This window comes from Xyrauchen texanus, chromosome 2 (genome assembly GCF_025860055.1).
Source record: "Xyrauchen texanus isolate HMW12.3.18 chromosome 2, RBS_HiC_50CHRs, whole genome shotgun sequence".
NCBI lineage: Eukaryota > Metazoa > Chordata > Actinopteri > Cypriniformes > Catostomidae > Xyrauchen > Xyrauchen texanus.
This window is the reverse complement of record NC_068277.1, coordinates 3,100,409-3,123,498: the sequence shown is the minus strand read 5'-3', so window position 1 is coordinate 3,123,498 and position 23,090 is coordinate 3,100,409. Positions and strand designations below refer to the sequence as shown.

At 37.8% G+C, this 23,090-nt stretch overlaps 4 protein-coding genes across 4 annotated transcripts in view; all 4 read left to right on the top strand.

Annotated features, from left to right (window-relative positions):
• Nucleotides 1–23,090, top strand: part of LOC127618007 (uncharacterized) — a 34,979-nt gene that overhangs the window by 8,360 nt on the left and 3,529 nt on the right. The window lies entirely within an intron of this gene.
• LOC127617790 (histone H2B-like) lies at nucleotides 13,093–13,618 on the top strand. Its single transcript, XM_052089866.1, has one exon. It carries the CDS (start codon nucleotides 13,093–13,095, stop codon nucleotides 13,465–13,467), a length of 375 nt encoding a protein of 124 aa, XP_051945826.1. The 3' UTR covers nucleotides 13,468–13,618.
• Nucleotides 14,987–23,090, top strand: part of LOC127617664 (histone H2B-like) — a 32,128-nt gene continuing 24,024 nt past the window's right edge. Inside the window, exon 1 of the mRNA XM_052089691.1 lies at nucleotides 14,987–15,130. The gene's annotated coding sequence lies outside the window, so the exon portion shown is untranslated. The remainder of the gene's footprint in view (nucleotides 15,131–23,090) is intronic.
• On the top strand, nucleotides 22,631–23,038 carry LOC127617522 (histone H2A-like). Its single transcript, XM_052089486.1, has one exon. It carries the CDS (start codon nucleotides 22,631–22,633, stop codon nucleotides 23,012–23,014), a length of 384 nt encoding a protein of 127 aa, XP_051945446.1. The 3' UTR covers nucleotides 23,015–23,038.

The window sequence follows — 23,090 nt, the reverse complement described above, 5'->3', positions numbered from 1 at the left end:
GCTCACCGTGGATGGGTGCACATGGAAACGGTGTCCCAAGTCTCTCTCCTTCAAACCCACCGACAGATAGATGAGGAAAAGAAAAAACTCATCAATTGGCTGCAGCTGCTGTCTCTGGAAAGATAAAAACATGGATGAAAGGTAAGTTTGTATTATGTTATCACTTAGGAAATACAGAAAAAAATCATACTGTAGCCATTTTGAGATTACTAATGCACAATTAACTGTAATTCTTACTGTGTATAAGAGAATAACCTACCACTGATGGCCGTGCATGTGTAATTTCTTCATTTTTCCTAGCAGCAGCTTTGAACCTAGACACACAAATTATTTTGTGGATGGAAGGTTCGATTAGACACCAAAAGGACATCAGGTGACGGTAGCTGGGGAACCTGTTTGAAGATATAGCATAAGCACAGCTTCAAGTATTATGTATACTTATACATGTGTGTGTGTGCACATAAACATGTTTATTTGTGTATATATTTACATAGTGTACATTAACATTTTAGGTGAGTATATATATATATATGATATACTCACCTAAAATGTTAATGTGAATAACATAAATATATAATCACCTAACTTGTTAATGTGCATTTTATATACATCACTGATTCTTGAGACATGGGACAAAACAGGGTGCAATATTTAAAAAATAAAACTTTGTGCTCAGACAAATTAAACTACATGTATGTATTTAACATGTACTAAGCTACTGAGCTACGCTTTGATACAACCTCCCAACTTTTCTATTTTTTATCAAAATGTGCTTTTTCTTTGCCATCACTTATTTTGTGTCAACAAATTAATTTATACTCACATTATGCTAGACCTTTAAGAAGTATAGAAAACATTAATTTTCACCAAGGCTGACAGAGGCCACAAAAAAGTTTCTATCAATATGTATATATCTATATTTTATATAGATATCCATCTGTGTTTTTAATTGGGCTGTTTAATAGAATTTTAACTTTAACTTAAACAGCAGTCAAGATGTTTTTAAGATTTGAAAACACATTCTCATGTTAGAAGACAGATTACATTTTCACATATGACCAACAATTCCTCAACAAATCTGAAATATCATAATGAAATATTATCAAAATATTCATCTGACGGAGGTGACATAGACCTGACAGAGTTGACGCATATATGACGGTGGTGACTGAAAACCTGAATTTGTAGTTATTTTAACTATCAAATACATTGAATCAATCAATTACTGCATTAAAACAAACACAACAGTTAGTATGTTATTGTTTATAAACCTTTTAATCAAGATTCACATTTAAGTATTTTGATATTTATCACTGGAACACAAATGATCTATAGATATTTTATCTCATCTCAGATCTGTATGTCTGCAGTGCATCTGCTATGGTAACAAAGTAACTTAAAACAGTTGTATAAAAATAATAAAACACTTAAGTGTCAATTTCAATTCAATATAAATTGAATCTCATTTCAGGATCCTAACAATTGATCCAAAAATGATCAGAACACAAACTACACTCACCTAAAGGATTATTAGGAACACCTGTTCAATTTCTCATTAATGCAATTATCTAATCAACCAATCACATGGCAGTTGCTTCAATGCATTTAGGGGTGTGGTCCTGGTCAAGACAATCTCCTGAACTCCAAACTGAATGTCAGAATGGGAAATAAAGGTGATTTAAGCAATTTTGAGCGTGGCATGGTTGTTGGTGCCAGACGGGCCGGTCTGAGTATTTCACAATCTGCTCAGTTACTGGGATTTTCACGCACAACCATTTCTAGGGTTTACAAAGAATGGTGTGAAAAGGGAAAAACATCCAGTATGCGGCAGTCCTGTGGGCGAAAATGCCTTGTTGATGCTAGAGGTCAGAGGAGAATGGGCCGACTGATTCAAGCTGATAGAAGAGCAACTTTGCCTGAAATAACCACTCGTTACAACCGAGGTATGCAGCAAAGCATTTGTGAAGCCACAACACGCACAACCTTGAGGCGGATGGGCTACAACAGCAGAAGACCCCACCGGGTACCACTCATGGGTTGAATGAGTTCATCATAGCGCATCATTTCTTCATCTTTGACATTGGAGTTGGATGTTGGTTAGACATGGTGACCCCACCATGTCATAGAATGTTTTCCCACTTGCAATATCATTCCCTTGCAGAAGGAGACTATCTGCAGTTCTTTTGACTGTCCCTCCAATGCCCTCTGGTGCTCCTTTGCCATGAGAAGTTGCAAAGAAGTTCCAAGTTGCTCTTTGGAAACCGAATCTTAAAGGGACATCACATAGAAGACAGACATTTTTCTTGTTTTTATATTGTTTGCTAGGGCCATCAGACCAAAAGTGGATGATGTGGGCACCAGGAAACTTGTCTCTTATTGTTTTGAGGACAGGATCCATGCATGCCCAAATGGAGGCAGCATCCTGAAGCTTGGATTCCGACACAAAAAGCCAGCCTTTTCATCTTTTGTGTAGTACATGCCAGTGACAAAAATGGCATGACTACTTCAGGGCTATCTTTGCATTTCCATGCTTATGTGAAGTCAACATTCATGATTATACTGTTTTCGTCACAGTTGTCTATCATCTTCCTGTATTCTCTGGACTGATTTTTAACCAAACACACATGTGTTGTTGTCTCATTGTGCAACAGGTGTTCATACAGCTGTATGAGTTCTGCTATGGTCCCAGAATGCTTCACAAGTGTAGTGTTGTAGTGAGTGTGTTGACATTTCTACCACGCATCATTTTCTCTGTGGTGGTTCTTGGCGATTCACATGGTGTGCTCTTGTGTGTTGTTTTCTGTTTTATGCGCCATATCTGCTTTCTTAATTTGTGGTTCTCTTTTTGGGCCTTTCTGAATTTGGTCTTTGTTATTTTAAGTTCTCTAGAATGTACAGTATCTGCCTTGATTTTACTTTATCTTTTCCCTGCAGCAGCCTGCCTGCTCATCTGTGGTGTCTCATTCAAGTAATTTGATGGCCTATCTGAGGGTTTTTCCAATGGTTGAGTGTCTGTCTTTGCATTCTTGATTTTCTCTGGCTATGCGTCCACTTCTTTCTCCTTTTCCTCTGTTCTATTTCACTGAAATCCTTGATTTGCTTTATTTTTCCTTCCTCAACTGTCTGTTTCCACATTTGTCTCTCCTGTCTTAGATATCCTTCTTTTAATTCTGGCTGTGTACTGATTTTCTCCCTTTGCTTTTTTTGAGACTCTCTGTTCCTCCCTCTACGCTCCACCAATGAGAGATGCTGCCTAGCCATGCTTGACTGAAACACACAACAGCACTCTGAATATCTTTAATCATATTTGCCTATACTATGCTAGATGGGGAGTGTGTCTATGTTCCCTCAGCCTTATGTTCCCTCAGCCCTAACTCAGCTAGAGTTGATGACTATCAATCCAAAAAAGCAATATATGCTGTCATATCTAGTATTTATACATTATTAGAAAAACTAAACACTATTTCTATATTTCATATAATTCAAATTTACTTGATAACCACAAAAACATGACGACTTCACATTGAATGTCAACTCCGTTATTGGCCCGTCACCACCGTCAGACAGAATATCTGATGGAGTTGACATCTGACGGTGTTGACACATTAGGCATTTCTTTCACAAAACAAATGGAGTTCATGTAGTAGCCATTTTGTTTTTTCTGTTGATGCTAGATGCTAATAGAACCAACTTCAGGAGATTAAAATGATCTAAACATTTCAAATGATTTCCTCAGAAACTGGAAGAGGGTGTTGACATATCATGGTTGTGACACAGGAAATATTAACATTAAGATTTAATATATTCTAAAACTATAAAAGTTACCAGAGCCTGTCTGACATTGATGCACTCTGCAGTGGTGGGAGGTGGCAAGGGGTCTTTCAGAGTGACAGCATCCCCTGATATTGCTGATTTTTTTTTTACATTTTAATGAATGTCTGACGGTGTTGACAAAAAGTGGGGACACAATTTTGAAACCTCATGAAACATGCATGTGCTGTTGAAAAACAACCTTGCTCTGATATGAGATATTATTATAGTAAGAGTTGCTTTTGATTGAACAAGCTCTTTTTAATAATTAAAAACAAATTTGTATCCATTTTATTGCATATGAATGATTGAACCCTTCTCTGTGGACACACTGTTTTAGATGTAGTGAGAAGACAATAAGTTCCATAAATTTGATATAATAATCATTAAATGAAATTGATGGGGCAAATTGTGTTAAATACATTCTATTATTAATCCCTCATAACATCTACAATTAAAAATATTTTCATTTTTAAACCTAATAGCAGTTACAATTGCAGGACGTGTTTTGTCCCAAGTCTCAAGAATCAGTGACATGCATATAATGGGTTTTATCTATAGCAAACAAAAGACTTAACGTTAACTTACCTTGTGTAAAATCTAATGTCCTCGTCCTAGCCAGCAAACCTCTGCAATCCAAAATCGTGCTGAATCTTTAACTCCTGTAGCTGTTTCTTCAGCTCCTCGTTTTCATGGGAGAGTTCTTCTATTTTAGCACAAGCCACGTCTAATGATGATGGATCAGGAACGTCACAGTAATCATGATCCATCGTTATATCGATAGGCACGGGCTCAGCGTCGACAGCATCAACAGGTCTCTCTCTCCTCTCCCACACACTGGGCCGCGGTTGTTGAATAGTGTATTCATTCCAGGCAAAAAGTACTGGCTCCACACCAGGTACTAACCTTCTCTTACCATTTGTTGTCTGAGGTTCAATAAGCTGATCGCTGGTAAAATGTCTGCTACATACTTTCGTGCGACTGGAAGCAGAACAACTGTCTCGGCGTATGTTCACGAGCCACCGTTTTCTAAGGTCGACATCGACAGGTAAGCTGTGAAAACTTAAAATTGTGTTGAACTTTGAACAAGCAGTACATAGTGGAACACAACAAAATCCAGTGGTTATCAAAACGGTTTGTTTTGCGCACATTTTACACGGCTCGTCTGGATCGAGAAACAATGGCGCCGGTCATACCGGAAATAAGTGATATGTATTACTATAAAGCGGAAGTGCGTCACGAGGCTCAGTGCAAGTAGTCCATATCCATGTGCTCCTTGTCAGGGCTGGACTGGAAAGAGAAATCGGCCCGGGATTTGACATAACTAGCCCAAAAGTTGTTGGGGGAGAGTGTTCGCTAACGCTGCGGCTCGTTTTAGCTTATCGCGGCTGACACAGCGTCCCGCTCGGTTCTCCCGATGGACAGTCCACCCTGATCGGCCCCAAATTGCGTCGGTCCACCGGAAAAATGCCCGGTATGCCAGATTACCAGTCCTGCCCTGCTCCTAGTCTATTGCAATTGATTACTTTATAAATGATGCCCGTGAGCTGGTCCGGTTTCAGGCGTGCACTGCACAAAGTAAAAATCACACACAGAGAATTAATGAAAGCCCACATTATATTTATCATATGTAACCGGTGTTGATCTGCAATTAGATATTCAACTTGACCAAAAAAGCTGACTTGGTGAGTTATACTGTTATTCATTGTGGTTATTTTCCTAAGTTAACGTTAGCTGCATAGCTAATATTCATTTATCCTAAGAAAATAACCACAATGCACGTTCAACGTAAACAAAAGCTACAAAGCATAATTATGTATTCAGAATAAAAACTTTAAAGCTGCAAAAAATATGTTTGAAAATGTCTTCTGATATCTTACCTCAGTTTCTTAAAATTGTTTCTATTGAGGTAACACGTGCGCCGCTGAACGTAATGCTGCTGCAATAAAGAGTAACATAACACGCTCACATTTAGAATAAGCAGGGGGAAAATGTTTTTTTTTTTATGTGACTGGATAGGTAAAAATTACTCACCAAAACAGACGATTTCCCATTGAGACCCATAGGAATACAGAATGTTAGGGAATACCAAGATGGCAGCGCAGTAGCTTCACTGTTGTGACATCATGAGCTATCCAGTTATATATATAGATCAGTGGTTTAACCCTTAAATGTATACATGGGTTTCAGTCACGTGACTTTTTTTTTGTGGCCGCTATCTTTAGGACCGGCAAACGTTAACGTCAAAGAAACGGGCTCTGCTAACGTTACTCAGATGAAAATAGCTCATCTCTCTGATAAAGAAAAGCAACGTTATTACAAGAAAATTGATATTTTGGGTTTTGATCCGTATTTACTTCCGAATCAACTACTGACCCCACTGAAATCTGTCGTTAATTTGCCAAACTTGTCTTTTGGTGACATTTACATCTACCTCGTCCACAATCCTTCTCCATACAGCGGGGAGTCCCTCAAGGCATACAAAAACACTGAAGCATACATGTATTTTAAATCAGGATGGGTGAATGATCCTCGAGTTTATCATCTGGAGATGAAGAAACTTTTCTTATTTACAGGAAAGGTAAGATATTTGTTTACTTAACTTTACGCTACTAACTTTCTAGATGGCAAAGATAGCTAGGTCAGTGCTAGGATAATAATAAACAATTGCCAATGGAATTTCGTTTTTTAAAGCTGACCTTACGTTTGTTAGCAAAAACATAATGTAGAAAATAGCTAGGAGTCTTAGATAATGTTATATATGTTGAACTTAAACATCATTGGTTAATCTGGCTATATTGCTAAATGTATAATTCTCAATTTGTGTTTCATACTTAAGTTTAAGCATTCACAAAACCTTTCTGTGACCCCAACACATCCCTGGATCACAGTCCAAGAGGACGGGACAGTACTTATGGCTCATTGCACCTGTAAGGCAGGCCTAGGAGAGGTCTGCTCTCATGCAGCAGCTCTTCTGTTCTCTGTGTTGGCTGCTGCTGATATTAAAAATGGGCAGGCTTGCACCGAGAAGCCTTGTGCTTGGGCTCAGACAAGTATGAACTCTGTCAGAGGGGTCCCATATGAAGAGAGCTGCAACATCAGTTTTTCTCATAAACAAGAGCCATGTTCAAGCCGTGAAGATCAAGGTCCTGGTGATAAAGACTGCCAAGCATTCTTTGAGGCGCTTCATAACAGTGAATTGCAGGAGTCCAAACCAAAGAAGAGTGTCATCCTCTCTGTCATTGAGGGCCACTCCCACAGGTAAGATGCTCTGCTCCACAGAGTGACTGAAAACTAAGCTCTTTTGTGGCTTGCACATAATACTTTACAACTAATCTCAGTTATGACAGGGGAAAACAAAAACATGGGCTAATTATAATGAGTAATTACTACAGGTCTAGAATATTTAACTGTACATTTGTTCTTTTGTCACTTTAAATAGTCTGGACACTATATATTGTCACTTAAAATGTCTTGTTTCTGTTTCTCTCTCACAGGTACATCCCAAAGGTGATGCAACTGGACTTGCCAGCTCCTCTTTCCACATTATACTCAAGCACCTGGCTGGAGATGGACTTTCCCTTGCTGCTGATTGAGAGTACCAAGGTGATGATCTACATCTAACAAAGCAACAGGTAAACATTATAAACATTCTCCTTTTAGTTTGCCATAGGCCTATTTCAATTGTATTGGAGTGTAATATCCATAATGTTCAGGCTTTTTTGGTACAACTCTTAATATTTCAGTGTATCAGTTCAGGTGAAATAAATGATAAGCCTTTCCATTTTGAAAGTATTCCTATGGATGATTTTCTTGAATGTAATCAGTTTTAGTCAATCTATACACTTCAGTGGTAGTTAATCTCTAAATAGTCATGTGTCACTAACATTTTCCCCAATGTTTGATAGTTGAGGATTAGAGCAGGGAGCAAAGTAAATCTAGAGTATGGTTTGATCAGAGGGCAGGAAGAGTCACAGCATCAGTTTTCAGTGAGGCAGCCAGAGCAAACACACCTGCATCCTTGATCAAAATAATTTGCTATCCCCGTGCTTCTCGGTTCTCCACTGAGGCAACAAGGTACATCGATAACAGAACAGTTTCATAGAAGAGCTATTCATAGGCCTACTGTGCAAGACAACCATGCATAAAGCAAGATTAATTGGTCTAGTTTGTTCTATGCTTGCAAGTTTGTGAAGCCGCTATTTATAAGCCAGTAAATCAATGCTTTTTTTTTATTGTCATTATGCAACACCTGGTAAATAGTAGACAAGTTCACATTTTAATGTGAGAGCTTGTAGAATACAATGTGAGAACTTGCAGAACAAAAATCTGTACTTGTATGTTAAAATTTGCACTTGTAAAAAATATTCACACACGTGATCTGAATTTGAAGTCACACAAAGAAAAAAAACACTGTCAAGAGAGCTTGCATCACGAAGTGGTAAATCTGTGCGACTCGACTTTTGTATTACATGTTTGCAGCTGTCATGTTCATGTACATATCAATCTACACATTTGTGAATATTTTTTTTCTGTGACAGATGTGTAAACATTTCTACAAGTGCAAATTTTCAAGTACATATTTTTTGTTCTGCAAGTTCACACATCGTATTCTGCAAGCTCTCACATTTTGCACCATATTTACCTGCATACTTACATTCCAATATTTGTCAGATGGGGTCAACATAATGAGGACAGAGCAAGGGAAAGCTATGTTGCTATGATGCAAGACCACCATGAAGACTTCCAGGTGAGGGCATCAAGGTTCATCATCAACCCAGATTGGAGCATCACCTGATGGTTTGGTAGCCTGCACTTGCCATGGAGATGGCGTTTTAGAGATAAAATGCCCCTTCAAAACCAGGAACTGCTCCCTCACTGAAAGCTGCAAGGATTCCTCATTCTGTCTTGGCATAGGAGAGGATGGGGTCATGGCACTGAGACATTTCCACAAGTACATGTATCAAGTGCAGGCACAAATGCACATTGCAGAGGTGAGTTACTGTGACTTCATGGTGTGGAGACCATGGTGTGGAAGTTTTCACCCAGAGAATTCCATATGATCCTGTCTTCTTCCACGATGCTTATGACAAAGTGGTGAATTTCATCAAGAATGGAGTGCTTCCTGAGCTGCTGGGGAAATGGTATACAGCACCACGCCTTACTCCCATATACACCACAGCCACAAAACAGCCACCTGAGGTGGGATGCTACTGTGGTCAACCTGTGGCCACAGATGTCATAATTTGCACATCTGGAAATTTTAGGCGAAAGCACTTTCACAAGACCTGCCTTAAGCTGACCAGGGTGCCTAAGAAATGGAAATGTTTGGAGTGCAGAAAACAAGTTTAGTATTACCAGTCTGTGACAGGGGAGCTGACTGACCTAATGATAGTCTTAAGTAAAGTTCTTGAAAACAACACTTGAGTAAAAGTACAAGTATCTGGTTCCTACACAGCCTGTTTTTGCACACCCTAATTACAATATCTGAATTATATTTTTGACTCTTATGTATATTGTATAATTCGGTCTGCTATACTTGCACTATCTGTATATTGACTTTTTTCTACATTCAACATTCTTATAGACAGTTATCTCAGGTTTATTGTGTTATCTCTGGTCTACATCAGTAACTACACTGTATATTTGGCTCTACGTTTTAGCTTCTTACAGGCCGTCTATGTATGCTTATTGTTATAATTGTAATTGCCTTGTAATGGCTACTTATTCTGCACTTTATGTAGCTAGTCAGTAAAAAGTTAAAGTTGTAAGTTAAAGTTTCCTTTTAGAATATTACTTAAAGTATGTCTTAAAGTGTCTGTTACTTACTGTACTTAAGTATCCAAAGTAATTTTCTGATATTAAATGTACTTAAATATTAGAAGTGCGTATGTGTGTGTGTATATATATATATATATATATATATATATATATATATATATATATATATATATATATATATATATATATATATATATATATATATATATATATATATATATATATATATATATATATATATATATATATATATATATATATATATATATATATATACACATACACATACACACACACTTCTTTGTGTGAAAATTCTACTTAAGTACAGTAGTGAAGTATTTGTATTTCGTTACATTACAACACTGCCTAATGGAATGTGATGGAAAATGTATAAATTACACATGTATTGTTACTGCAATGTGACCATGTACAATAAACATCACTAAAGTGTTGTAATTGAATGAATAACAATTTATTTCAAAAGTAATTTCAGTCAATATCAATATACACACACATTTGTGATAGTCTTGTTTTAGAAACAAGTAAACAAGACAAACAAAACAATTTTACATGAAACTCATATGTAACAGCCTTGTATAAAAAAAAAAACAAAGATCCAAATATATAATACATTTGTACACAATTGTTTAACATTGTGACACTAAGGAAAACAATGTTACTGACACCCATGCTATTGCGAGGGCACAACAGATTGGCAAATGTTGCACAGAGCACAGCACACTCTGACCATCTTGTCAAGAGATGTAAGCTCTCCTGGAGTTGCAGTCTGGCAGAGAGAAATGGGTATTGTGCTTTGTAAAATTGTGTACTTATTCCTCACAAGACCAATCACTGCTCAACATGAATTCAACAGCTGCTAGCCCCTTGAATACTCAAGTTCACTTGAATGCAGTTGCTTTTTCCCTCTAGTAAAGGCAGGTATTTTGAGATGAGCACTGTACAATCCCACAGCATCTCCTACTGTGAACCCTCGATCTGCTAGGACCAAATCACCAGGTAACAGATTTTCCAGGTAGCCACAGTTCTCTGTAATGTGCCTGTCACTTGCTCGCCCTCCCCAGCCACGAGACACAAATGATATGACTCCCTGTGGAGTTATTGATATCAAGTACTTGGCAGTATTGTGGTGCTTATATTGTGAGTATGTTTGCGCTCGGGCTCTCAAGTTTTTTGGTCTCTCAATGAAAATTTCAAAGCAGTCTATAATGGATGTACAATTTCTATAACTACTATTTTTGAAACACATGGGTAAACTAATTAGAATCTGTTCCTTACGGGGCCACAGTATGAAGCTAAACAACTTATCATGCAAGACATTTAACGTACTGTTAAAAATTAGGCCTGCAGTAGGCTTTGACACATGAAATATATATGAAAAGAAGTGCAGTGGTAAATTCAGTCTCATTCTCATTACGGTCATTAAAAAGCTTTGAAAGGGATTCAATCCAGGTCCCACCTTGAGGAACGCTGACACAAAAGTGAAGACAACCATCAGCTTGGCAAAGGATGGAAGGCCAGTTAAGTCCTGCACCATGTCATCATTGTTGTCACAGGGTGCCACTGGTCCAACATCACACATCCTTCTCTTTCTTTTGACAGCTTGCATTTGCTCAAATTTGCTGTAACTATTTATTTTTCTTTTGCGTTGCTCAGGTGTGAGATAAGCAAACAATCTTGGCACATAGTCAGGGTTTAATGGATTCTCACTCTTCTGACCTACAGGGGTAGAATGAGATATACATTTACATTTATGCATTTGGCAGACTTACAGTGCAGTTATTACAGGGACAATCCCCCCGGAGCAACCTGGAGTTAAGGGCCTTGCTCAAGGGCCCAACAGTGGCATCTTGGTGGTGCTGGGGCTTGAACCCCCAACCTTCTGGTCAGTAACCCTGAGCCTCAACCACTAAGCCACCACTGCCCCGTGATATAGTGACACATTAATGAACAGTGTGTGACACTAACAGGAAGGCTACACCGGGTAAGTGAAATGCTCCGTTCGCGAGGCGCAAAAAATAGTTTTAGAAAACTTGTAGTAGTAGTCAGTTCACTAATCATAGCAGAAGGTTACAGCAGACGCAATGCGAACGAACACTTCAGTTAAGTGCCTGGTGTAGCCCCCCTGTAACTTTAGCTCTACCAGAAATAATATAGATGAGCAGAGATGAAATAATTGTGACTGATTTTACTTTGTGAATCACTGTCATCATCAACATTGTTATGTGGCATGTCATCTTATCTTATCGTAGGGTTGCTAACATAGCTAGCTTGCTAACGTCAGTTAAGGAATTAAGTTACCCGAAATAAAGTGTTCATTGCACAGTCTGGAGTGTTCTGTGGGAGTCCACTGATCCCTTTTAATGGCAGCTAACCATTTATGTCTCCTTTCAGTGTTTTTAGGAATATTATAAAACGTATGTCCCGTTTTTTTTTTGACTTGCTGTTATCACAGCCCACGGCACAGCAGATAGAAGGCATATTTACTGTTTACTTCCGGTCCCTTGGCGGTCCTAAAGATGGCACCGTCTTTAATGTGTGACGTCACATGATATCCATGTATATACATCGGGTCTTTAGTGACCTCTGACCTCATTTCACCCCTTTTACCTGATTGTGCTCAAACCTCTTTATTATTCCTGAATTGTTCTCTTATATGGAGTAACACAATACAAATGCAAAGAAGTTGTTATTATTATTAATAATGATACTAATATACAAAAAAAATAAAATGTCAAAATATATTGAAATTATTTTCATGAAAAATAAATGCCTGTTTTCTTCCTGAACGGACATTAAATGCCCAAAATGTGTTCTGTTTGATCATTTCATATTACTTTTGCTGTTAGATACAAACGTGCTTCACATTATTGTAAACAAGCACATAATTATACTGTTTGTTCAGAAGTGTGTCCGTGATAATACAGTCCGGTTTGATTTGCAACATATAAATGTATTTCTTCAAGTTATTCAAGAGATGAAACATAAAAGTAGACCAAAATAACACCAAAATGCATTACAGTATGAAAGATAGAAAATTAGTTAGTAAAATAAGATACAAGTTAGTTAGTTAAAAACGGTTTATGGTGTTTAATAGTTTAATGTGTGTTTAGTAGTTCGCAGAAAAATATTGAAATCCTTTATGAACAATTTTTTCTTAAGTTCTCTTTATTTTCTCATAAAAATACTACAAAATAATACAAATATGCGCGGGAGAACTAAACAAAGGAAATGTAATCGTGTGGGGGGTGGAAACTTTCAAACATGAGGCGAGAGGAGGGACTTTCATTTGGAAGTCTTTGATTGGCTCTTTTTGGTTCGTCAAACTTACAACTGTCCAATGAGATCATTGAATGTGTTTGACCAATGAAAAACGCCATCAGAGGCGCGCGTCCACTCCTCACAGAATTAGCATAGAGGAGGGAATAAATACTTCTGTGAGCGGAATAAGAATCATTATTCTGAGTTTTTCTTCAAATCATCATGCCTGAACCAGCCAAATCCGCCCCGAAGAAGGGATCCAAGAAGGCCGTCACAAAGACCGCCGGTAAGGGAGGAAAGAAGCGCAGAAAGTCCAGGAAGGAGAGTTACGCTATCTACGTGTATAAAGTCCTGAAACAGGTTCATCCTGACACCGGGATCTCTTCCAAGGCGATGGGAATCATGAACTCTTTCGTCAACGACATCTTCGAGCGCATCGGCGGTGAAGCGTCTCGTCTCGCTCACTACAACAAGCGCTCCACCATCACATCGAGAGAGATCCAGACCGCCGTGCGTCTGCTGCTGCCCGGTGAACTGGCCAAACACGCCGTGTCTGAGGGCACAAAGGCCGTCACCAAATACACCAGCTCCAAGTAGAAGAACATCCGGTTTCTCAACCAACACAAAGGCTCTTTTAAGAGCCACACATCTTCTCATTTAAAGAGTTTCTTGCATGTTACAACGGAAGTATCGCCCGGTCACGTGTTGTGTACTGAAGATAAAATTAAAGTTTAATTCTGAATCATCAAGGTTTTAAACGAGTATTGAAAAAGGACTTATTACTACAGTTTATCATTCTAGCTCAAATTAATAAGATGTTATATATACATGTTTATAGCCCGAAAAAACTAACCCCATCACAAAACCTAAAGTATACTAAGATTGTCTATATCTGTAAGCGACACTGGTGTTATTGACTTTGTGTTGATGAATTTTGTGAATTTTTCCTAGATTGCCCATTTTCACAGTCACGCATTTTTTTGATTCCAATAGCTGAACCAGTAAAGGAAGATGCTTAATCTTTTCCTACCTGAGCCTAAAATTCCACTCTGTGCCAGAATATGATATTCATATTATATTCGTATAACATCACACACATGAACCGTATGTACCATATTTCTCCGGCCACCATACTACATCAACTGCATTTTCAACCATTTTAATTACAAGCTAGAGGGAAATTAAGTATATATTCGTGAGCAATGTAGAAAAGCAGACAGATTAGAAAAACTATCTATTTTTTTAAAAAATATGACCATTCTAGTGACCATTCAGACAGATTCACTGCTGAGTAAACTTGGAGTAACTTCTAGAACTTTCTAGTCATTTAAATACTAGTATAAATACAGGGACCGTAAGCCCACCAGTTCAGTTCCAGCTGTTTAAGTGGATACATATCTGCATTTTCTTTCTGAGATGGCATAAAGAGGCTGCAAGCTTCCAGCAGATGCATCAAGATAAGCTTGAGAAAGTACTCAGTGGAAGTATCTGCTAAGATGTGTGAGGCCTATAAGGCATATTTCGACACGCCTGTCGGGGATACAAGACAAACCCTGGGCACCTCATTTCACCTGGAGCGCTACAAAAAACTCTGGAAGATGGACAATTGTTGCGTGGAATTTAAATCACATTATTACATCAATAAATACCCACAGACTCATGTTGCATCATTTCAAAGTACCCGGCAGCTGTGCCAAATCTTTCACATATTATCGGTAATAACTTCAGTTCAGATGTAAACATTTCCTATATCCGGTATCAAAATGGATGCTGCACTCTGACCTTTCGATTGACACCTCACTTCCATGTCCTGTCCAAAGCCTTCAATAGCCAACCACAGTCTGTGTCGCATGTAAGTGCCTCCGCCCATTCCTTTGTGTAAAGATCAAGCCAATTACAGCTGAGTGTGAGGATGACTGGCACATCGTATAGCCAATGAAATTCTGAAAACAATGCGGCTTTAGTGGGAAGTTTCAAGAATGTTTCAAAAAAGTGTGCATAATGTTTACTTGCTAGCACGAGGTGATTTGTGTGTAAAAGCTGAATAGTGTAACTTTGGAACTGTTTACACTTTTGGAGATTGAAATGTGGCGAAACGGACCAGGAAAACGAGATTTTCGCTCCAGGATGTGATAGAAGAATGCATTCGGTGTTAAAGCAAGTCTGGAGATGAAATTTCTGAACAAAATACGGATGATTCGTCAAATGTTGTTTCCGAGTCAGAGGTGTTTATGGAGGGAGGAGACATTACTCTGGACAAGTAAGTGTTTTCTTGTATTTTATAACATATATTACTGTATATTCCACATAAATAAGCTTTAGTGTGAATAATGTATACGCATTTTGTAATTACCTTTTGTCGTGTTACCCAGTGAGTGTTACTGTTTGCGGGAGTTGTTTATATTTGTTTGTGCATGTGTGAGGTTTTAGTTTGTTGTTTCTTTCAGATCTAGCTCTATTGGCATGATATGTGTGTATGTGTGTGTTTTACCAAAAGATGTTTGTGCAAAAGTATACAGTATTTACAGTAAATATACATATACAAATACATATTTACGTACTCAACAATAAAAATTATACATACACGTTTAATATAAGAATATAAGTTATATAACCCTTAGAAAAACAAGTGTAAAATATTTGTGGTATTGTTATGAAATTAGAACTTGGACAAGGTAAGGCTTCATGCCGTGATCCCATTATGTTTTCAAGCTAATAGCTACAAGTTAAAGTCATCTGTATGCAAAAACAAACTTCTATTACTCAAAATCAGTAGCACTTACAGTAATTCTGACTGCTGGGGAAAAACCTTCAGTGTGTCACTTTTCAAAAGTGATCATGCATGTACTCCAAAATGTTCAAAAACAGCTTTAAATTTACTTTTGGTATGCCTTGATTAGATGTTTTAGACTAATTTGACTTTAATCAATGAGTGAAAGTGTCCAATAACAGGATGGTTATGGAGATTTAGCGAGTAATATTCAGCTGGTCATGTGATTCTAATATGGCCGCTCCCATGTGTGGACCCTCTCCATGTAGAATAAAATAGCGTTTATCAGGTTACTTACTGGTATGACTGGAGTCTTCAATTTAATGTGTGCTCATGATTTCCTACATGTATTGCAAACTTATAATTCATGACTTGAGCAGTTAAACATTTCTAATTGAGAGGAAAAATAAAACCTTCTGAGTGCACCTTTAAAGAGATTTGTTTGTTTTACAAAAGGTGAATCAGTAATTTCAACTATTGTAGAAAATACACCTTCTCTTTTTATTTTTATTTATTTAGTACACACAATTTATGCACGTTGAATCACTGAATCATTTTCCAAAGCAATTGGTTCAATTACTCAACGTTTCAGAAAGCTTTCTGACATCACTAGTTTACACAGCACTTGTGTTAAATATGAAACAATTTTTATTAAATCCACATCAGCAATCTGCTGCTAATCCCCCCCTCCAAAATAATTATGAGTAATTTCCATGGAGCTCCCCGAAAACTTAACCCAGCCGGCATTTCAACGTTGATTCACCGTTGAAACAACGTCAGGTACCATGGTTGAATCAACGGTGAATTACCTTTCGATTTTGCAAAACGGATCAACGTTGATATTGTGACGTCATTTCACCGCGGAAGAAACAACGTTGATTCACCGTTGAAATCGCGACATCGTTTCACTCTTACCTTTCGGGTTATGGTCTTCTGTCGACGTTGAATCACCTTTCGATTTTGCAAATTGAATCAACGTTGATATTGTAACCCTGTACCCGGCGTAGCCTACCTGTAATTTTGCTTAAACGTCAACACTGAAAAGTAAACTATGATTTTCGGTGCATATTTAGTATTTTCAGCAACTAATAAAACTTGCTGTACATGATTTGCAATTGGACGGCATAAAAAGAAAAAAAAACATTAACAATTAGATGTTCATAAATCTGCAGTGCAGGGATGAGATGCTTCATTTTCTAAAGAAAAAGTTTTACAATTACACCAAATGGAAAAATAATTTTCTTAGAATTTAAATATACATCTATATTGTACATTTACACTTTCACATAATGTATTGAAAAAGTTCTCGTTCAACAACACAGCACTTTCTTAAGGGTTTAATGATATCAGAATGCAGAGGGAAAAAGCTTTTAATTCTAATTTCATACACACTGCAAATATTCACACAATAGCCTATATATAAATAATTACAAATATGGTTTGGAAACTTGCTCAAGTCTGTTTGACCAAAAATACATAAACCGTAACACTGACAAACACTAAAATCTTACCATTTCCAAACTTGTGACCAACATATGTACTCATTTCGTAACAAACTTATGTACTCATTTCGTAACATTATAAAATCTCAACAATTAAGTGAAAAAGAATCCAAGTAAAAGTAAGGAAAGTTTGTAGAACAAGTAAGAAGTCTTTTGTAGAACGTCACATTCTACTAGCAACAGTCATTAAAATAAGAAGAAAAAAAAAAAGGTGTCTTCAAGGAAGAGTCTTACGGCCACCACCACCCATCCTCTCTGGTGCATATTTTAAATATTTGGACATGGTCTCCATTACTTTTGTAGTGGTTGTGTTGTGTGCATTGACGACTGCATCTAAAGGGAAAAAAATCAAAACAGTCCAGATCAACAAAATTGCTATAAAGTTATGGAAAAGCTTTTAAAGGGGTCATATAATGGTACATGCACTTTTTCAAGTTGATTGTACTGAAATGTGTGTTGGCTGTGCCTGTACACAACCATCCTATTATGATAAAAATCCATCCAGTGTTTTCGTTTTAATCTCCTTATATATTTTCCCCTAACTCAAATCGAGCCGTTCGACCGTGTGACGTCACACGGTCGGACGCCCCTCCCAGGATTGTTGACTGACAGCAGTGTATCAACACAGACCCGCCCTCGCTCGTGAGCGAGCTGTCAATCATAGTCCGTCATCATTGTTGATACACTGGAGCAGAATGGCGCCTAAGCGATTGTGGCGTTCTGTTCTTCGGTGTAATAACGAACACAGCAGTCATTTTGATGTTCCTAAATCTGAACCGCTGAAGACGCAGTGGCTGAGTTTTGTTTACGATGGGAAAAACGAAGTTTTCATTTAGACCCTAAAGATTCATATTAACTTGTACAAAAATGGCATTATATGACCCCTTTAAGGATGTCAAAGTTATTAGTCAAGTCAAGTCATCTTCATTTATATAGCGCTTTTAACAATGGATTGTTTCAAAGCAGCTTTACAGAGATAAACATATAACTTAAGGTAGCCGAGAATGTTTTGGCTTTATAGCGATTCTCGAATAATGTTATTTCCAGCTAAAGTTAGTTTTGATTGATTCACCTCCGTCAAAATGATCATTTGTTATTAAATTAGGGGCCGCTAAGACGACGGCGTTCTCTCTAAACAGACTTTAAACACGAACCTGTGATAAACGCTGATGGTGTTCACATGCGCATAGAGAATTGAATCTATAGTTATGTGCTTTTGAATATATGTGCACAGGTTTGTAATTCCCTACAAACCATGCCTAAACAAACTACTTCTCTTGCCTATAATTTGATACAGAATTTTGTTTTATTTTATCACTTCGGCGTGGGTACGCGAACCGGAATTCACAACGTATAATAGCCTAATTTACAGATCACTTTTTTTTTTTAACCGACTACCGACAACTTTGATCGGTTAACGTTGATACGGTCAACCATCGGCCTATTGAGCCAAAACACCCACCAGGTAATTGTTGGTATATAGATAGAATGAAGCAGCCAATTGGCATATGGGGATGTTTAGGAGACCATGATTAACAAGAGGCCATTGGGTAGATTTGGCCAGGATGCTGGGGTAATACCCCTGCTAATTTTCAAAAGGCATCCTGGGATTTTTAATGACCACAGAGAGTCAGGACCTCTTACTAGTCTCACTCAGAGCCATATAGAGAGAGAGTTGCGACAACTCCATTGACTCCAAAGGAATATTTTTTTACAGCAATGGCGGCTCGTGGAGCCTCTCAATAGTTCCCGGAAGTAGCAGCAAACACATGCTGCGCAGTAGAACAAACCGTTTGCGACGCACTTTTAAAAGGTGAGACGTTTAAATAATAATATTATCTTATTCTGTATATTATCAGTACATCTAAATAAAAATAACTTGTAAATTAAAACCTTATAGTTGAGTATTACTCATTAAATTAGGAGATAAGGGATGTTATCGGATAACTAACAGATTAGGCAAGGATTGGAGCTGGATAAAGTTAGAAAAAAAACAACAACAAAAAACTGATAGAACCTTATAATCCCAAGGTGACGAATTAATGCAATGACTGGAAAGAAAAGTACTTACGCAGACATTGTTTTTTTCACCATGTCGATGTCATCAACTCCTCCAAGTCTTGTCAAATATGCTTGCTAAAAATAATAACAAAAATTGTCTAAGAATAATTATAAAAAACTGACATAGTAAATACAATGCATTGGTAGATGCTGTATTGCGTTAATAAGCGTTTCATTATATTACCAGTGTTGCCTCCTTTGTTCACTGTTACACTACTGCATATATTGCATTGGACACTGTAGTGTTGCTTTGTTTTGTAACATGAGCCCACACTATCGAAAATCACTCTTGCCGCATGAATATAACACTCACGTCAAGCAAACGTCGGCCACATAATTCAGTGAAGGAAAATGACAAGCAGCAGCTTCTAACTCGTCATTAACCTTTTCAGCGGTGTTTAAAATATTCCAGCAGCCCCACCCTTTTTTTAGGCGACCGTTATTTGAGAATCAGACCTACAAACTCAGAAGGCTGAAAAAGGTGACATATTTCATATAAAAACATTGCTCACGTTGGCCTTCATGTATGAGTGTGTGTGTGCAAGTGAGTGAGCGCAAGTGAGTGAGCGAGGGACAGTGTGTGTGTGTGCGTGCGCGAGTGAGTGTTTGCGAGTGACGACACTGTGACTATCGTAACAGACACAAAAATCTTGTAATCTGAACCAGGCATTATTCATCGTGTCAGGCTGTCTGTTGCAATGTGTTCATCGCGCGAGTTCATATCGCGATGACGATGAAAATTCGATGTATCGTTCAGCCCTAATGTATGGACTTCTCTAACTCTGGGGGATACGCTGAATAAGCAAAAGTCACAAAAAGTCGGCATGTTCCTTTAAGAATTGTGCTTGATTGCGTTCATATAAAACTCACCAAGGCTGCTCTTTCATTTTTATCTTGCAAACGAGACTCCAATTCTTGCAATTCGTTCACACTGTTGGCTGGCTTTAGAGTAAATGCATCCGTTGTTCTGATTAGCGACTTTTACCAAATCTCTTATATCAATTAACATTTGAAGAACTTTCCTCTGGAATTCTAGGATGAAGGGAGTGAGAACAGATGTTATTAGGGTTGGACAATAACTCATTTATGCATGTTAAATAGATGTGTGGGTTACATGACTTCAACCTTTAAATACCCATAAATACTTGAAGATAAATGTCAAATTTTCTATCACTCTCTGTCATTGCTTTGATATTCTTTAATACAGTGTTGAATAGTTTGTCTTGCACTGCCAAGATATGAAAGTGTGTAAATGTCTGTGAAAAGGTTCCCTTAGTGAAAAAAAAAATAAAAAAAATGTAATGGATAGAACGATAGATAAACGGATTGCAGTTGGTCCGTGATCCATATGGATCAGGTTTCACGGATTGGCATGGCTGTTATCCATATGTCTGTACAGCCGCGGGTCAAAATGTCCATCCTGTATTTTCATACACACAGTCAAGCATGTCTGTTACGTAAAAAGTTCATTCTTCATTCTTTTGGGTCCCTCAGGCATGTGATCAGCTAGATTTTGGGCTGATTAATCTTTCCCACAGTGGGAATGGGATTGTAAAAATCGGTCGATTAAAATTTAATTACTTCTAGTTTTGTTAAAGTCTGTGTAAAGTAAATTTTGAGAATTTGTGAATTGTAAACACATAAATGTTAGAAATGCATTGTTAATGCAACATTAGTCTAATTAAACTATTATTTGCTCAGACAACTTGCAAAACAGTAAAACTAACATGAAAAAGAATCGTGATAATATTGTGAATCATATTTAAAAAATAAAATAAAATAAACTCGATTGGATATTGTTTTCCATATCGCCCATCTCTTTCCCTTGGCCAGTCTCGCTTCGAATATCGCGATATTACCGTGAATGGACAGTAATGACGACGACCGTTAAACGGAAAAATTAGCTTATCGAACGTTACACTTTTGTTTCCTGAAATTTTTTATCTGTGTGCACACGTATAATATCTTCTCCCTGAAAATCGACGTAGCAACCGCAAAAGCACAAAACGACACTGAAGCGGCTCGAGTAAAGTTAGGCCTCAATCGACATCTGTAAAAGTAACTTAGGCCTCCGCGACACAAATGTGGAAAAGCATTCCCTAGTTAGTAAATTCATTCAACAAACTGTGCATTTACAATTCTCCAAGCACTGACATAATGCGTTTAACTCATGACCTTGCGTATATTTGTGAAATCAGACTTACCTTTTTGATCCCGCGCCCTCGCAGACCACTTTCTTTCCTGCCCTTCCATTGGCCAGTCTCGCGATCTGAAAGACGGTTAGGATAACGGTCATATTTTCAAACTTAAAATGGCGCGCACAGTTTCATTGGCCAGTTTCATGAATGACAGACAGATTAACCAATCATGATCAAAGCAAATAAGGTTAAATAACCAATAGGAATTGTTTCAGTGTGGTAAAGCAGCGCAATGTTTTATAATATTTATATCAGAAGGTTCATGATAAAAATGTAAAATGATAATAAAATAATAATAATGATCTTAATAATAATTTAAAAGGCAGAAATTATTTATTCTGTACATACATTAATTGAACATATAGATCTTGTAAAAAAAATCAAAGTTGATTTATAAGTGTTTTTTTTTACCCTTTTTCAACCATTTAGCATTAAACATTATTTCAACGTAGTTTCAACATTGAAACAACAACTGTCATTATTTCAACCATATTTCAACGTTGAAGGTTGGTCATGTACTGGTTGGTTTTCAACCATTTAGCATTAAACGTTATATCAACGTAGTTTCAACGTTGAAACAACAACTGACATTATTTCAACCATATTTCAACGTTGAAGGTCGGTCGTGTGCCGGCTGGGAAGTTATAGGGCTTATCACACGTCCCTGAGGTGTGCCGTTCTCCACTCTTACAGTTTGAGACAATTCATCGCCTTCTCGAACTTGGATTGTTCTTAAAACCCAATTATAGATTCTTCCCTCTATTCCAATTTTCTTCAATTTTAATAGGTAATAAACCTTTCCACATCATGTCGTATTCAATATCAAAATAAACAGTCACTAACCCCTCTTTCATTGCTATTGCTTTCTTAACATGCGTTTCCAATGTTATTAGTGTATCCAATGTTGATCTACCTTTTGAAAAAACATTTGGATAAGGCATTTTTGTAAAAATCTTTGATTTTTGTTTATGTTAGCAGAGAGATATATATATATATATATAATTATTGTTAACTAATTTAAACTTTTTGTTGAGTTGAATCTCACTCTTGAACACATTCATCATCAGAGAGAGGGGCGTGGTTTGGAGTTTGGAGTGAAGAGCAGTGATTGGTTAGAATGTTTTCCAGACTCTAGCCAATAGGAGTGTGACACACTCTTATAAATACTGTTAACGGGCACACTACGCCACATTATTTACTATTAATATTTTAATAAGTATTAATTGAAAATGAGCGGCAGAGGTAAAACCGGCGGTAAAGCGCGAGCAAAGGCTAAAACTCGTTCCTCCAGGGCAGGACTGCAGTTCCCCGTCGGTCGTGTTCACAGGCTGCTCCGCAAAGGAAACTACGCACAGCGCGTTGGTGCCGGTGCTCCTGTTTATCTGGCCGCTGTGCTCGAGTATCTCACCGCTGAAATCCTGGAGTTGGCTGGAAACGCCGCTCGGGACAACAAGAAGACTCGTATCATTCCCCGTCACCTGCAGCTGGCAGTGCGGAACGACGAGGAGTTGAACAAACTCTTGGGTGGAGTGACCATCGCTCAGGGTGGTGTGCTGCCCAACATCCAGGCTGTGCTGCTGCCCAAGAAGACCGAGAAACCCGCCAAGAAGTAAACGGACTAAAGTCTGATTCACTGAAACACAAAGGCTCTTTTAAGAGCCGCCCAATTTAACTATAAGAGAGTGATGA

What these genes read in the sequence shown, in the direction of transcription:
- LOC127617790 (XM_052089866.1), top strand. Translation starts at nt 13,093, where the DNA reads ATGCCTGAACCAGCCAAATCCGCCCCGAAGAAGGGATCCAAGAAGGCC.
- LOC127617522 (XM_052089486.1), top strand. Translation starts at nt 22,631, where the DNA reads ATGAGCGGCAGAGGTAAAACCGGCGGTAAAGCGCGAGCAAAGGCTAAA.